The sequence below is a fragment of the Pipistrellus kuhlii genome, unplaced genomic scaffold, assembly GCF_014108245.1.
Source record: "Pipistrellus kuhlii isolate mPipKuh1 unplaced genomic scaffold, mPipKuh1.p scaffold_m20_p_1, whole genome shotgun sequence".
NCBI lineage: Eukaryota > Metazoa > Chordata > Mammalia > Chiroptera > Vespertilionidae > Pipistrellus > Pipistrellus kuhlii.
In genome coordinates this window covers 334,370-349,634 of record NW_023425404.1, presented here as the reverse complement: position 1 = coordinate 349,634, position 15,265 = coordinate 334,370, and the positions used below count along the sequence as shown (strand labels likewise).

Here is a 15,265-nt window from a genome sequence, read left to right as displayed (position 1 = left end):
AGATCAAACATCAATGCATTAGAGAGGTCTCTCCCTCACATCCAGGCTCCCAGACCTTCCTCAGACCCTCCTCAGAGGCAGCTCGGGTAAGAAACGTTCTTGTGTGGCGTCACAGCCACGCTCACCTTCATAGAAAACTGTCTGAACCTGGCCCGTGTGGCTCAGGGTTTGAGCGACGACCTATAAACCAGGTGATCAGGGTTCGATTCCTGGTCAGGGCACATGCCCGGGATCGCGGGCTTGATCCCCAGTAGGGGGCGTGCAGGAGTCAGCGATTCGTGTTTCTCTCTCATCCACATTTCTCTCTCTTTTCCCTTCTCCCTTCATCTATCTAACATCAATAAAGACGTCTTTAAAAAAAGAAAACTGTCGGAGACCTGGCAAATCCGATTCTCTGAACCGATCAGCCATTCCAGGAAGACGATCTGGTGTGCCAGGGTTTCCAGTTCACTCCCTTTTCCCCTGGCAAAGGGCGGGGAGGGCTGTGCAGTCCCGCTCCCCTGTCAGGAAGGCAGCGTCAAGCACGGCTCCCATCAGATCCCCCTCTGGGCGTGGATGCTCCGGGCCTGTGACCCAGACTCACACGAGAGCCCCCCGCCCCCTCCTCCCACCTTCAAATCTCATGGGAAACTGGGAGAGCCAGGTGAGGAAGAAAAAGAGCCTATGTTCATTCTCTTAAAAAAAAAAAAAATTCCAATTATAGTTCGTATTTTCAATAGTTTTGTTATAATAACTAAACTGAAGACAGCGTTATAAGGCTTTCTATTCTCCTTCCTGAGGACCTTGATTAAAAAATGAAGAAGGCTTACCCATTTTTGAAATAGAGGACATGGGCTCTCTGAAGTCCTGTTTCTAGGAAAAAACCTAGTTCTTGATCGTGGGGAGCAGGGCCAGGCTTAGGGCTTCTGTTTTGGATATTAGTAAGGATTACCTAGAAGGGGAGAAAATTGGAAAACTAATCAGATCCACATCCAAGTCTGCTTCCTTCAAGCCCTACCGCTGAATGCAGTGCTCAACTGGAAAATTCACCGTCCTTCTGCAAACATCTGTGCAAAGGAAGGGCCTGGTGCAGATGTGGCGGGATCAGGGAAACAGACTGTGAGGTAGGAGGCAACCACGCCACCTGGGGGCAGGTGTGGCCCTCCTGGCATGGGGGGCCGAGGCGTGAAGGACGCTGATCCGTGCCTGGTGCCAGGAGGAGCATTAGAGCCGGAGTGGCCCTGCTGAATGCCAGGCTGTTGACAGAGAGGCTGAATGACAGAGAAGCAGGTCCCAGCAACGGCCAGGAGCAGTCATCACCCACCAAAGGCCGAGGGCACCGGCTGGCAGACGCAGCTCCGGCCGCCCATGAGCCTGACGAGCTCCAGCAAGAGCTGAGAAGTGCTGTGACCGGCACTGGCTGACAGCTAACCGGGAGGGCAAACTCTCCAGGCTACCAAAGGGAGGCCTGCGGGCTGAGCAGCAGTTGGCTGTTCTCAAGGGGCAAGTTGAGAAAAAACAACCTAAGCATCAAGTCTCCCGCACTTGACCTCTTGTCAACAGATAAGGAGGCTTTTAAAAGCTTAAGTTTTTAGCTTTGCAGGAAAAGACTCCCTACTAATTAGGAGACAGGATTACAAGTTGAGTGGGTCATAGAGATGTATACAGAGGCCACGCTCTTTAAACTCACAAGCCAAATAAAGCACTCATCCAGAAGCTGCTGGTGGCTCGTTAGAAATCCGTACACCCAGCTGGTATTGCTCAGCGGCCAAGCATCGACCTATGAACCAGGAGGTCACAGTTTGATTCCCAGTTGGGGCACATGCCCGGGTTACAGGCTCCATCCCTAGTAGGCGGATGGGGTGTAGGAGTCAGCCGATCAATGATTCTCTCTCTTCATTGTTTCTATCTCTCTCTTCCTCTTATTTCCTCTTTGAAATCAATAAAAAATGTATTTTTTTTAAAAATCCATCCCAGTGCTCTCCAAACATACTGGCCACATCTACTGAAAGTCAGCAGCTCTTTAAAGGCCCAGATGTTAGCCAAACCCTAAATACTCTAGAGGCCTTGAACTCATTCTCCGAGTGGAGTTAAAGCACCGCTAGTTCTCTAACTTGCCAGGTTTGGGGGAAAGAAGAGGAGGAGGCACCCAAATGAACAGTATGTCCTGGAATGAAATCCAGTGGGCAACCCCTGAATTTGAGCTGCATCTCAGGATCTTATGAAAACCGCCTGGCCGCTTCACGACTCCCGCAAGTGCTCACAGGTAGGTGTTCCTCCTGCCTCCAAGGAGCATGGGCGTTTTGGGCTCTAAGGCAGGCCCCTCCCCCACCCTTCCTCCACTGATGGAGACTCACACAGTGGGGACCTGAGCACTTGTCCTTTCTCCCTTCAGTCTCTCTCAAGATGACTTTGTTCATTCCTCTGAGCTTCAAAAATCAGTGACATGCTGCCAACTCCCAAATGTATCATCTCTAATTCAGTCTTTCCCTCTGAATTCCAGACTCATATATCCAACTACTTCCTCGGCATCTCCATGTGGAGGTCCAACGCTGAAACCTTTAAAAATGATCCTTCATGGGTTTTGGGAGATAGTTGTTAATGTCAAAGAATGCCATGATTATTTTAAAGCAAAACCAATTCAGTGTAGTACAAAAATGAAAGTGAAAATCGTCTCAAAATTCTACCACAGAAATAACCAGTTAGCACTGATTGAACAACAGTCCAGATATCTCTGTTGTCAGGAGAGGAAGTTAAAAATCATTTTGCAGCCGAAACCAGTTTGGCTCAATGGATAGAGCGTCGGCTTGGGGACTGAAGGGTCCCGGGTTTGATTCCGGTCAAGGGCATGTACCTTGGTTGCGGGCATATCCCCAGTAGGGGGTGTGCAAGAGGCAGCTGATCGATGACTCTCTTTCATCGATGTTTCTAACTCTGTATCTCTCTCCCTTCCTCTCTGTACAAAATCAATAAAAATATATTTAAAAAAATCATTTTTCAGAAACTGAGGTTGCGTTCTGTGTGTGTTCAAATTTAAACCATTACATTTAATTTTAATTTGATAGAAGAAACTCTAGTGTGACCAAAGTAACCACTCAACTCTAAAGAAAAATGTGGGTTTTTCCCCCCCACATAGTTCATAAGAGGTATCTCTAAAGTTTAAAATATCTCATATTGTGTGTGTACGTGTGTGTGTGTGTGTATGTATGTGCATGTGTGCAGGAAAAGAGAGAGAGAGATGAGAGAAAGTAGGTGATTCTTTTACCTACATATTTCAACTTTATACAGTATCTACTGATGCACAGTAAAGATGAGGAAATTAAGATACATTATTCATATTTCATACTTCATATTACCTTCTTATAATCTATATATATAAAAGGCTAAGTGACCAACCAACCATTCATCTGACCTACCAACCAATGACGTACACTGGCAATTTAATAAAAATGTTGACTCACACATGTGTGATGCATGTAAGGCTCTCACTGATGCCAATCGCACACGTGTGTTTCAATCTGTCATTGTTGATCGTGAATTTGGTTGACACTTCTATTACAGAGAAAGGGTAAATAGCGGTATTAAAATATTTCTTCTAATTAACTTCCTCTCAATGTGCACAAATCTGTGCACTGGGCCACTAGTGTTGTAATAAAAAAGAAAAGAAAAAAACAGTTATTAAACAAATAGATGGAAATAATTCAACCTATCTGATAGTTAAAGAAATGCAAAAACTAAAACTGCAAGGGCCGTTTTCACCTAGCCAATCAGCAAAGTAACTTTTATACAGCAAGCCTGTCAAGATGCACAAAGCCTCTCCCCTCTTGTACTGCCAAAGGGAGAGGAGGTTGGCCTGACTTGTAGAGAGCAAGTGGGCACAGGCTGTAGTAACAAGAATGCTCAAACACATCCCCGCTTCTGGAGACTTGCCCGTAGAAACAACGTGAAGCAAAGGACAACGCTGCCTGAAGGACGTTCCCATCAGCATTATTCCTAACTGCAGGCTACCCCGACGGTGAGTTAATGACCCCCGGCGGCCATCCACCGATGAACTATGCTATATACAACCTTGAAAACACTTCCAGGTTCTGACATAATGTTGAGTGAAAAAACACAGGTTAAAAATACTTTAATGCTATACAATTATGAAGGCAAAGACTGACTGAGCATGTATAAAAATTAAAATGAAACTTTTCCGGACTTTTCTCAAGTCAGCTTTGGGATGCTGCAGCCTCCTCCTCCAGCTACTCGGACGGCAGCCTCCAAATCCGAGCCACGGCTGGCCCGTCATTTCTGACCTCCTCTGAAGGAAGCGTTCACTCAGAGATGCTGCCTTAAGCTTTGAGCTGTGACCCGCTGCTGCAGCTGGAGAGAAAGGGCAGGGACGGGGAAGGGGACGGGCAGGAAGGCTCTGTCCTTTCCTGTCGTCTCACATCTGAAAGCCAACAGCACAGCCACGTGGACCTCCAGAGTCACGCCCTGCCTTTCTCACGGCCGCCCCGAGCACTGGTCCCGGGACATCTGGTTTGAATTCAAGGCCCACGGTAACTTTAGTCTAATCCGGTTCCGAATCCAACACCTCGGCTGTGTCACTGCACATTCTTCCCGGGGAGGACGTAAGAGCCACCGCCTAACGACGGCCATGCTGACCGCGGAGGGAACCTGGGCCGAACCCTATGACATTGGGGTCCCGTTGTTTCTTTCAAAACCCCAGCGCTGAAACAGCCCGGAGCAGGTCTGCGGGTGTCCCATAATCCAGCAGCAGCGCCTGTGCTAAAGGGTGTAAAGGAATGGACTGTCAGCAGAAGGTAGGGTTCCGTCCTGGCACAGCCTCTGCTGGAGAAGGAGCACCAGCTGGCGGGCTGGTGCCAGCGAAGGACAAGGACAGCGTGATTTCATCTGCCAGACGCGGGGCGCGCGCTGGGACAGTCACGGATGAAGTCATCGCTATTCCTGTCACTGCACCGGCACCGGCTCCTTGAGGGGCAAATAACGTTATTTACCGCTGGCACGATGCCACCACCTGAAGGTAAACGGATCACGGCCATCCTGTGTCCTTTCTAATTCTATCTGCTCCGATCCAATTTGTCTGATTAGATTGTTTTATGTACACAATTTTAGAGCTATTTTTATTCTTTAGAGAACAAATTATCAGAGAAAAAAATATTAGTAGATGTCTCTGTAACCCTAAAACAACAAGGTAATACTGAAGAAACATTGAATGCCCATGGCTTTTGTGTATTCACATTTTCCTCGGCCCTGCCTCCACATCTGGAACAGGGTGGGACGGGGGTGGGGGTTGGGGTGAGGGGGGTGAGAATAACATGTAGGTAGCTCCTTGCATCCCAGCTACAGACACAGAGACTCACTAGTTCTCTAGCCTCAGACCAGTCAGGCAGTATCAGACCCACGATGAAAATGGAAAGCTCCACTCAATGATTGGACCAAGGTCAAATAGTCAGGGTGAACAGAGGTCCTGAACCCAGATATCACATAGAAACTCCAGGCAGAGTGTTGTGCCATTATCTTCCACACAAGAAAAAGAAAGCAGCCCGGCAGCGTGGCTCAGTGGTTGAGCGTCAACCTATGAACCAGGAGGTCACAGTTCGATTCCCGGTCAGGGCACATGCCTGGGTTTTGGGCTCCATCCCCGGCATAGGGCATGCAGGAGGCAACCGATCGATCATTCTCTCTCATCATTGGTATTTTTCTCTCTCTTTCCCTCTCCCCTTCCTCTCTGAAATCAATAAATATATTTTTTTAAGAAAAATGAAGTAATTTTTCGGCCATTAACATTCCCCTAAAAATTCTTTAACATTTTAAATAAAACAGTGTGTTTATAATACTCTAGATTCTTACCTAAATATCTGAAATCTCCCAAGATGAGGGCAGATTCCACTGCCAGGTGACACAGGAACAGAGAGTGGCAAGGAGACTAACATTCGCTGTGTGCTGACCATGAACTTACTGGGAAGAACATGAGTCAAATCATTTTATCCTCACAGCAACAGATCGTTTCTTGAGCACCCACTACAGTCAAAACAGATGTCTGGTTCGCTCCATCGCTCTCAGGGCTACTGTCTCTGCTTGCTGGATCTGGGGAGGCTCAAAGTGGTTTCCCATGAAGGAAGGCTCAGACTGGAAAACTGAGCCAGAAACGTGAAAGTCGTCTACACACCCTGAGACCGAATCCTGGGCCAAGGCTGCTTCCCCATGCTACCCTGTTTCCCCGAAAATAAGACAGTGTCTTATATTAATTTTTGCTCCCAAAGATGCGCTAGGTCTTATTTTCAGGGGATGTCTTATTTTTCCATGAAGAAGAATACGGTACACATTTATTGTTAAATGAAAATAAAGGAAATTTATTACCTGTATATGGTGCGGTAGTGCGGTCGTTGTCAACACAAACCAGACAAACTGTGAATCCTACAGTATCCAGAATTTACTCACTTATTCAATGACAATCATGTCATCATCTTCTGGAACATCATCATAACAATCCAATTCCTGAATTTCCTGTGACTCCATTTCTTTCAGAATCAGTGGACCAAATCTCTCATGTTTAGCCTAGGAGGGGCCTTATTTTCAGGGGGATGCCTTATATTTCACTCAGAAGGAAACCAGTAAGTAGGTCTTATTTTTGGATGATGTCTTATTTTCGGGGAAACAAGGTACTAAGAGCGAGGGTTCGCCTGGCCAAATACTTATGAGCATTTTCTTATACATAAGGGTGTGGGAAACCACAGGAGCCTGGGACAGTGAGGAGAGTAAGTGCTGAATTAGGTAAAGAAAAAGCTAAGATCTAATTCTAACTTTGGCCCCAAATTCCTCTGGGCCCTTGGGCTCTCCCTTTCTGGGCATTTTCTTCTCAAAACCTAATGTCCTATGATCATCATTTCCCCAGAACCACCAAAAAAATATGTTGTATATCCTATGAGTCTCCTTGACAGTCTGCCTGAAGACTCCCGCGGTGAACGGGTGGTTATAAATGAACTCGACAGGAAGTACATCCAGACTTGCCATGAAGACACCTGTAACAGATGAACCTCCTTCCTCCCGGCCTGAGAAGGCAGCCCTCCAGGATAGGGCTGGGCAGCCGCTGGAGAAAGAAGGTGGAAAATGAGGGCCTGGAGTGGCGAGGGCTGTGGGGCTCGCAAGAACAGCTCAGCTGGGTCAGCAGGCTCCCTGCTGGGAGCCTGGCTATGGAGGAGGCAGGCAGGGCACCCTGTGTTCATCGCAGCACAATTTACCACAGGATTTGGAAACAGCCTAGGTGCCCATCAGCAGATGATTGGATCCAAAAACTATGGTACATCTACACAATGGAATATTATGCTGCCATAAAAAAGAAGAAATTCTCATTATTTGCAGCAACCTGGATGGAATTGGAGAACATCATGCTGAGTGAAATAAGGCAATCAATGAAAGAGAAACACCACATGACCTCACTCATTTAATGAGTGCCTCTCTGGTTTTTTTTCCCTTCTTTCAAGAAGACTCATTTACTTCTTTATAATAAAGAACATTATAAACTGAAGAACCAAAAGATAGATATAGAGTCAGTAAAGCAACAAGCAGACTGTCAAATTACAGCGGGGAGGGGAGGGAGATCTAGGGTAAATAAGAGAGCAACCGAAGGACTTGTATACATACATATAAGTACAACCAAGGGACACAAAACTCTGGGGAGGGAGGGCATGTGTGTGTGTGTGTGGGGGCCAATGGTATATGTACCCAGATAATAACTTAATAAAAAAAATTTAAAACACACACACACACACACACACAAACAGGTGATTCTGAAAGCAAGCTGCATGATCATTTCTCTAAACATCAATGGTAACTTCTGAATAACACACACAAAATTCCTTCCTCATAGCACCTTCAGATAGAACACTTTGGCAAGATGGCCAGAGATCTTCCTGAACTCCCAAGTGTGAGCTGTGGCTGAGAGTCCGTTCTGGTGCAGGCCAGGCCCAACGTCACCCTACCATCCTCCCCCCTTCTCTCTTGTGCTCCCACCTCCTCTCCCGGCCTCCTACAAGGCAATTCTGGTCCTCATCAAACACATTCTTTATGAAGAAATCACTTCCAGTCTCTACACAAACAAAATAACAAAAACTAACCCTGACTTGGTAGTTCCTCTCTATTCTACTCCTCACAGAGACGGAGGACCTATGAAATTGATGGGAACCAAGATCATGGTCATTTTCAAAGTCTCGAAGGATTTCTAATCATTTCAAAATATTTCGCAGGATCCATCTTGGGATCTGAGGGGAAAATACCCGTGTCAACCCTTGGTAAGACTCCAGAAAGCTCTGCTGGGGGCAGATCTTGGTAAAAACAAGTGACATCCATTCAAGAATCCTGGGCGAAGTGCCTTATTTACATGTCCTGTTATCATTCCCACAAGAACGTCATGAAGTAGGAGCCATTATTATGCTCCTTTTTCAGATGGGAGTGTTGAGGCTGTGAAGTGAAGTAGCTTAGGAACGAGCAGAGCCAAACAACAGAGATCCTTCTAAACAAGATGCATGGCACAAGGGCAATATGCAAATTGGTCACAACGCCCTCACAGTAACAACCAAACATCTGGCTATGTGGGGCAATGAGGCCAGCAGGGGGGTTAGCGAGGGACGACCAAACGATAGGCCAGCAGGCTGCATGGGACGATCAGGCCGGTGGGGGTTGGGGGGGGCAGTTAGGGGCGATCAGGCTGGCAGGCAGGTGAGTACACCTCCCTGGCCCATCCTGCTCCAATGCCCCCTGCCCAAGGGGGTGGGCTCGGGGTCTCTTGCCCCCTCACTCACTGGTAGGGTGTCCTCCCCATTAGCTGCTTGTCTCCATTCCCCACGCGACAGACAAACCAGGGACTCTGAGGATAAACCATCCCGGATGGTCTCAGGGGACACACACCTGCTCCGAGCAGGTCCGCTGAGAGTCCCCAGCAGACCTCCGGCACAGCCTTCAAGGTAAAGCCTTCCACGCCAGGGTGTACACCTCGCTGGCAGAGAGTCCACCAAGGACACACGAAGACCTGCCCACATTGCGGAGGAGAACGGACATAACAGCCAGGGGGGAAGGGCATAAGCACATGCATACCGTCATTTCTGCTGAGAGCATGTTCCAGCGCCTCCCAAGCTCTGACTTATCTACGCTCTCGAGGCCACGGTCGCCACCAGGTCCTCCTTCGCGCCCAGAGGCGGACAAGCTGCCGGTTTTCCCAAGGCTGACCACAGTCCTCCACACTTGATTTTTGAAGTATCCACGGGAACCAGTGCACGGCCCTCACTTACCCTTTCTATCTCTTGGAGGTACAGCAGCGCGATGTCCCCCGCTTTCTCATAGCAGGTGATGACCTCCTGCTCCCGGTCCGCGTGGAGGTTACTGGTAGAAGAGGAAACAGGCAACTTCTCTAGACAAAGTCCTAAAAAAAATAAAAATAAAAATAAATAAATAAATAATAATAATAATAATAATAAAACGGATCAAACACAGACACTGGGAGAGTTGCTTTTCATGGGGCTTCACTTTCAAACAATCGCTCTAGAGGTTGAGACAGTGGTTGCAGGAGATCACACGCAGTCAGAGACATGGATCCTCTGTCCTCCTCTTGGACAGATGGAACATCAAAAAGAGCATCCGTAAGTCACAGAGGAAAGAGGCACCTGGCCGTGCTCAGAGCGCCGTTTGATTCTGATGTCCAGGAAAGAGGTCCCTGGCCGTGCTCAGAGCGCCGTTTGATTCTGATGTCCAGCTTGAGAACTTGACCCCCTTCAGGCCAAACAGAGCTTCTCGGTCAATTACATCCCAAGGTCCTTACAGAATTTTAGAAATAGGTTAGGCTCATGGAACAAGACTAGCTAAAGGATATTTTCTACCTCAAAATGTACACTTAACCAATTGAACATAAAGGCATTTTTAGATGCGCTCTCCGGAGGCTCAGTTATTAGGAGAATCGTCCAACTCTCAGCCTTCGTGTTTGGGTTGACAATCACACCATGGACCACCTCTCAGTTCTGGGCTAAGAAAACACCCAGGACTTTGCTATGTGGGCAGGTCTTTGCAGATGGAGGAGGTTCTCTCAGCCAAGAGAGATCTCAGGGCTGGGATGTCTGAAAGGCTGAAAAAATAACAATACTGAGGGCAGCAGCTACAGCCTGAGCCCAGCCATGGGCACCCGGCCTGGAGCAAGTCGGACTCAGGGTTCTACCCACAACCAGAGTCAGTGTGGAGGGTCTCCGGTGCCCCTACATGCAATAGGGCTGCTGTGGCAAATGCCCCGGGATGTAGTAGACACACATCCACCACATGGCACTCCGTATAAAAATGTGACAAGGCTTACTACCGACAGAAACAGGGTTTGCGATGAGAAGGGGCCAGACAGGGTCCCAGGAAAACCCACCCACCGTGCAGATGAAGAAGCTGAGGTCTGCCATGGTGAAGCAAGTGCCCCAAACCTTTAGATCAGTTATGGGCACCACAGGAATCAGAACGCAGGCCTGTGGCCTCCCAAGTAGACCATCATTGATGCTGATTTTCAGAGTGGATGTCGCTACAGAGAGGGGTCGTCAGAAAATGACCCGAAGCCTGAAGTGCAGCATTTTGAGACTGGCCTCCTCCAAGCTCTTAAACAGCGACAGTCCCTCCGGCTGCTGAGGCCAGGGGAGGCGGCTGTACTGTGTGGGCAGGAGGGGCCACTTCTCTGCACAAGGGGGCAACACCTCAGGACCGTACCCCTCACAGAAGGTGCAGCTCGGCCAGTTTGGTAGGTTTAACAGCTTTATTGGGGTAAGACTGGCATGTAACAAACTATATGATTTTTTTAACGTTTCCATATTTTTGTTGTTGTTTTTATTTATTTCCTTTTTACCAAGTCCATAGTTTTCATTCAGGTTCACCCTGTGCTCCGCAGTTCTACGAGCTTTGACAAATGTTTTAATAAAGTTAGGCATCCACCACTACTGTGCTGCATGTCCTAAATAGATTCACTGCCCTAAAACGTCCCCCCCATCCCCTCCTCCTGGTGACCACTAATTTTTCTATTGTGTCTGTAGTTTTGCCTTTTCCAGAATGTCATGCAGCTGCAATCATGCAGTCCTTAACCTTTTCAGATTGGCTTTCTCTACTTAGAATACAGTTACAGGCCCCTCCATGTCTTACAGTGCAGTTCAACTAATGACCACATCTCTCAGTCACTGTGTGTCTGGAGGCTTTATTTGGCCTTCAGTATTGAGAAACATTCTCATTGGTTGGCAGTTTGCTTCCTCTGCCCCGCCATCCCCAAGGACTCTAAAGATGTGTTCCACCATGTTCTCACTCGCATGGTTCCTGACAATAAATCTGCCGTCACCCTCCTGTTTGTTCATCCGCCTGTTTCTGGCTGCTTTTATGATTTTACTGATTGTGAGAAATTTGGATTGTGAAGTGGTTTGGGCTTAGTTTTCTCTGTATGTCTTGTGCTGGGCTTCACAGAGCTTTCTGGATCTAAGGGCTTATAGTTTTAATAAAATTTGAAAATGTGCAGTCATCGTTTCTTCAAATATTTTGCTAACTCTTCCTTTGTTAGGGAATCCAATTACACACATTATTAGGCCACCTAAAGTTACCCACAGCTCCCTCATGCTCTTTCTAACTTCTTTTTAACTTATCCTTTCTGTTTCATGTAGGATAAATTTCTCCTGCTATATCTTCAAATTCACTAATCTTTCCTTTGATGTCTAATCTGCTTTAATCACCTCCAGTGTGTTTTTCATAGCACACATTGTAGTTTTCATCTCTAGAAATTTTAATTGGGTCTATTTTTAGCTTCCATGTCTCTACTGGCCTGTTTGAACGTAAGGATTACAGTTGTAATGACCATTTTAATGTCCCTCCAGTCAAAGTTGTTTATGCAGCTGCAGAAAACAATCACTCAGCAACCTCACCAGTGTGAACGGTTACAATCTCTTAACATTGTTTTGAAGAATGCGAGGCAAACTGAACAAATTCACCGTTTGGTAGGGCAGCTCCAGAACCACTCGAGAGCAGGCACTGATTTAAGCTCCCAAAGCATGCTCTAAGTTCTCCTTTGTGCAAAATTAAAACACCAGAAAACAGCAAAAAGAGACAAATTGTTTTATAATCTCCCTTCTGCTCGTGTGAGAAGCAACCAAAACATAGCAAGTTGGGATCAGATATTTAATGTGAAGAAAATAAAATTCTCCAACGTGTCGAAGGGCCAGGAAGAAAATGGGTCTACCCTCTGGCGTTTTCTACCACGGCAGCTGGGCTGGGGCCACTCTGAGTCCCCGAGATGACTAAGGCCCTCTGGGGCCTGCCACGCTTACAGAGTCAAAGAAAAGGCAAATCCAGTTTGACTATCATCTGCATTTGGAGTTCTGAAATATCGAAACCCAGTGACCTACGTTTATGACCGTTCATAGTAAGAACTTTAAACCTGCTATAAAACTTAACCTTCTGATTGAGAAGAGATTGGTATCTTTTGTGGGTTTATGTTCTAATTAGGCAGCTACGTGAAGCCCCAAGTCTTGGCTAGCAATTGGGTCCCCAGCAGGAGTCTGTCTTTGGGTAGGAGGCTCTTTATGGTAAATGTTATTTCTTTCCTTCTCCCAAAGGCTATGCCATTCGTCCCATGTGCCACTGGGCCCGTGGGGAATTCATGGCCATGTAGATTGGTTCCAGAATAAGGGAGTGAGTGCCAGGGCAAATGTTTCCTGTCCTGGGCAGCATTCTAGCAGGAAACAGATGTGCTGAGTTTGATGCAAAGTGGAGTGTCTGTACAGACGCCAGCAGACAGGTGGGGTGTCACCACGGGGAGGGGCACCAGGCAGCCGAGGAGCAGGCTGAGGACCCTGGCCAGTTTAAAAGTTCAAGTGTGCCCTAGCCCAGTGGTCGGCAAACTCATTAGTCAACGGAGCCAAATACCAACAGTACAAAGATTGAAATTTCTTCTGAGAACCAAATTTTTTAAACTTAAACTTCTTCTAATGCCACTTCTTCAAGATAGACTTGCCCAGGCCATGGTATTTTGTGGAAGAGCCACACTCAAGGGGCCAAAGAGCTGCATGTGGCTCTTGAGCCGCAGTTTGCCGATCATGGCCCCAGCCGGTTTGGCTCAGTGAACAGAGTCAGCCTGTGGACTGGCTCGGCCAGGTACGATCTGGTCAAGAGCACGTACCTGGGTTGCAGGCTCAGCCTCTGGCCCTGGCCAGGTCGCATGCTGGAGACAACCAATTGGTGTGTCTCTCTCACATCGATGTTTTTCTTTCCCTGTCTCTCGCCTTCCTTTCCACTCTAAAAATCAATGGAAAAATATCTCCGGGTGAGGATTAATAATAAAATAAAATAAAAGTTCAAGAGTGCTTAGCCTCAAGTGTTCTCTGTCAGTGTGACTTACAGAACGGAATTCAGAAAACGGGCCTCCGCCTCTGTTTCCCTCCACACCGAGTGCCCTGCTCCGTGAAAGGAGCTCCATTTTATCTCCCCAGCGACTACCCATCGGAGCTCTGGCTGAGGAAGCAAAGAGCTGCCATCTCCTGCCGAGTCCTCCAGTGATCACTCAGGGGCTAACAACCCAATTCCTTCAGGATCCCTCAGCTGGGAGCCCGGTCTGGGTCTGAGGACCGAACAGTTCCAACAGCGTGAGCGGTGCATTCGTCCAGGCCCTACTCTGCACCCCGCACTCTGCCTGGGTGTGGCACGCTCCATTCATAATCCCCACAGCCGCTCTGCAAGGAGGTGCTAACAGGTCCTCGTAGATAAGCTTGAACTTAGGGCTGCACGGCTAGTAAACGAGAAAGCCGGCTTTTGACTCCTGGTCTCTCTGACTACAGAACCCTGCTCACAATATCCTGTGTCCACTGAGCCGCTGACAAGCATAGTCGATGCCTGATAACAGCAATGACAGTAAAAAATGAGTTTCCAATGGCACAGGCCCCGCAATCAAAGCCCAGGGCCCCAAGGCAGTGGTGCTGTTCTCCCACTGAGAGCTGCATCGGCCCAGCAGCTGCCTGGACGCGGGCCTCCCATGCCCTCTGCCTCCGCCTTAGGAAGGGGTGAGCTCCAGGGATACCGTCGTAGCGGTATAACTCTAGAAGATTAACAGTCACAGCAAATGTTTTTACTTTTTAATCGCATTAAAATGAACAGGGGAATTAATTTCGTGTGAAGTTATGCAACACAGTAGAAGACCATAAAACATAATTATGTGAACTATGTACCACAACACGAGGCCCCGTTTCCTCGTTTCTCTTAATCGCCTCCCTGGAAGCCAGGCAGGGGACAAGGTACACCCTGCTGCTCTGCTGTAACAGGACCCGCGGGGGAAGCTATTACTGGAAGTACCAGGAAAACTTTATTATGACACCACGTCCCTGATAACTGAGCCCTGTGGTATGGGCTTCAGAGGCACTGGGACGATTTCCAGGGATCTCAGTTTCCAAGGCTGAAAAGAATCTCGGGAGAAGATTCAAGAACCTCGGAGCACAGTCCTGGCAGAGGCGGCCGGGATCGCCGGCCCTGTGTTCTCGCCTCCGGGAAGGCCACCCTCCCACAGGCGTCAGGTGTTCCGCACTCAGCGAGAACACGGGCCCTGGTCCAGGGCGTGGAGGGGAGACAGCTGAGGGGACCCACCATGGGCTGGGGCGGAAGGGGCGGCAGCTGCCCTAGACCTGCTGTGCAGTCCCTGTCAATACAGAGCCTGGTTGGCCCTTTCTAGACATTTTTAGACATTGTTGTCTTGGGCACGTGTGTATACACACACACACACACACACACACACACACACGCACGTCACTCATGAAAGAAGAGCATGCCGGGCCCTGAATTAGACATTCACCTGCTAGAGTGCATGATCTTTCCATGTTCCTTCCACAGTTCTGGGAGCAAATGAGATGCTCATTCGACCTGAAATGCTAAGTGAGAGTTTGCAATCTGAATGTCTGCTCTTTCCGCGTCTACTTAGTAACGACGTAAGAGCAATGACCACATGTAGTGAGTGCCAGCTACCCTCCAGACTCTGTGCTGCGGGTGTGACACATTCTTCTAGCCTTCGCAGCACGAGGGGGATTTACTGTCACCCGCGCTCCAGACGAGGGAACAGGGCTCCGAGGTGTTAAGTGACTCACCCAAGATTACACAACTGGTGGATGGCGGGGCTAGGGCTCCAACCAGAGCCCCTGACTCCCAGGTACCTGCTCTTAGCCCTCACACTGCACGCTCCCATGCCTCCAAGTCATCTGTGTGTCTTTACATGCAAAGCAGGGCTAAGTAGTGGCTAAGCGTG

The 15,265-nt window shown here is 48.2% G+C and overlaps 1 protein-coding gene across 6 annotated transcripts in view; it reads right to left on the bottom strand.

The window, feature by feature from the left end:
- The window catches only part of TTC7B (tetratricopeptide repeat domain 7B), a 177,888-nt gene that overhangs the window by 128,594 nt on the left and 34,029 nt on the right, over positions 1 to 15,265 (bottom strand). For all 6 annotated transcript variants that reach the window (XM_045572917.1, XM_036428670.2, XM_036428371.2 and 3 more), the window contains exons 4-5: positions 9,276 to 9,406; positions 810 to 931 (exon numbers count right to left, since the gene is read on the bottom strand). In XM_045572917.1, coding sequence (XP_045428873.1) covers positions 810 to 931; positions 9,276 to 9,406 — 253 coding nt within the window. The remainder of the gene's footprint in view (positions 1 to 809; positions 932 to 9,275; positions 9,407 to 15,265) is intronic.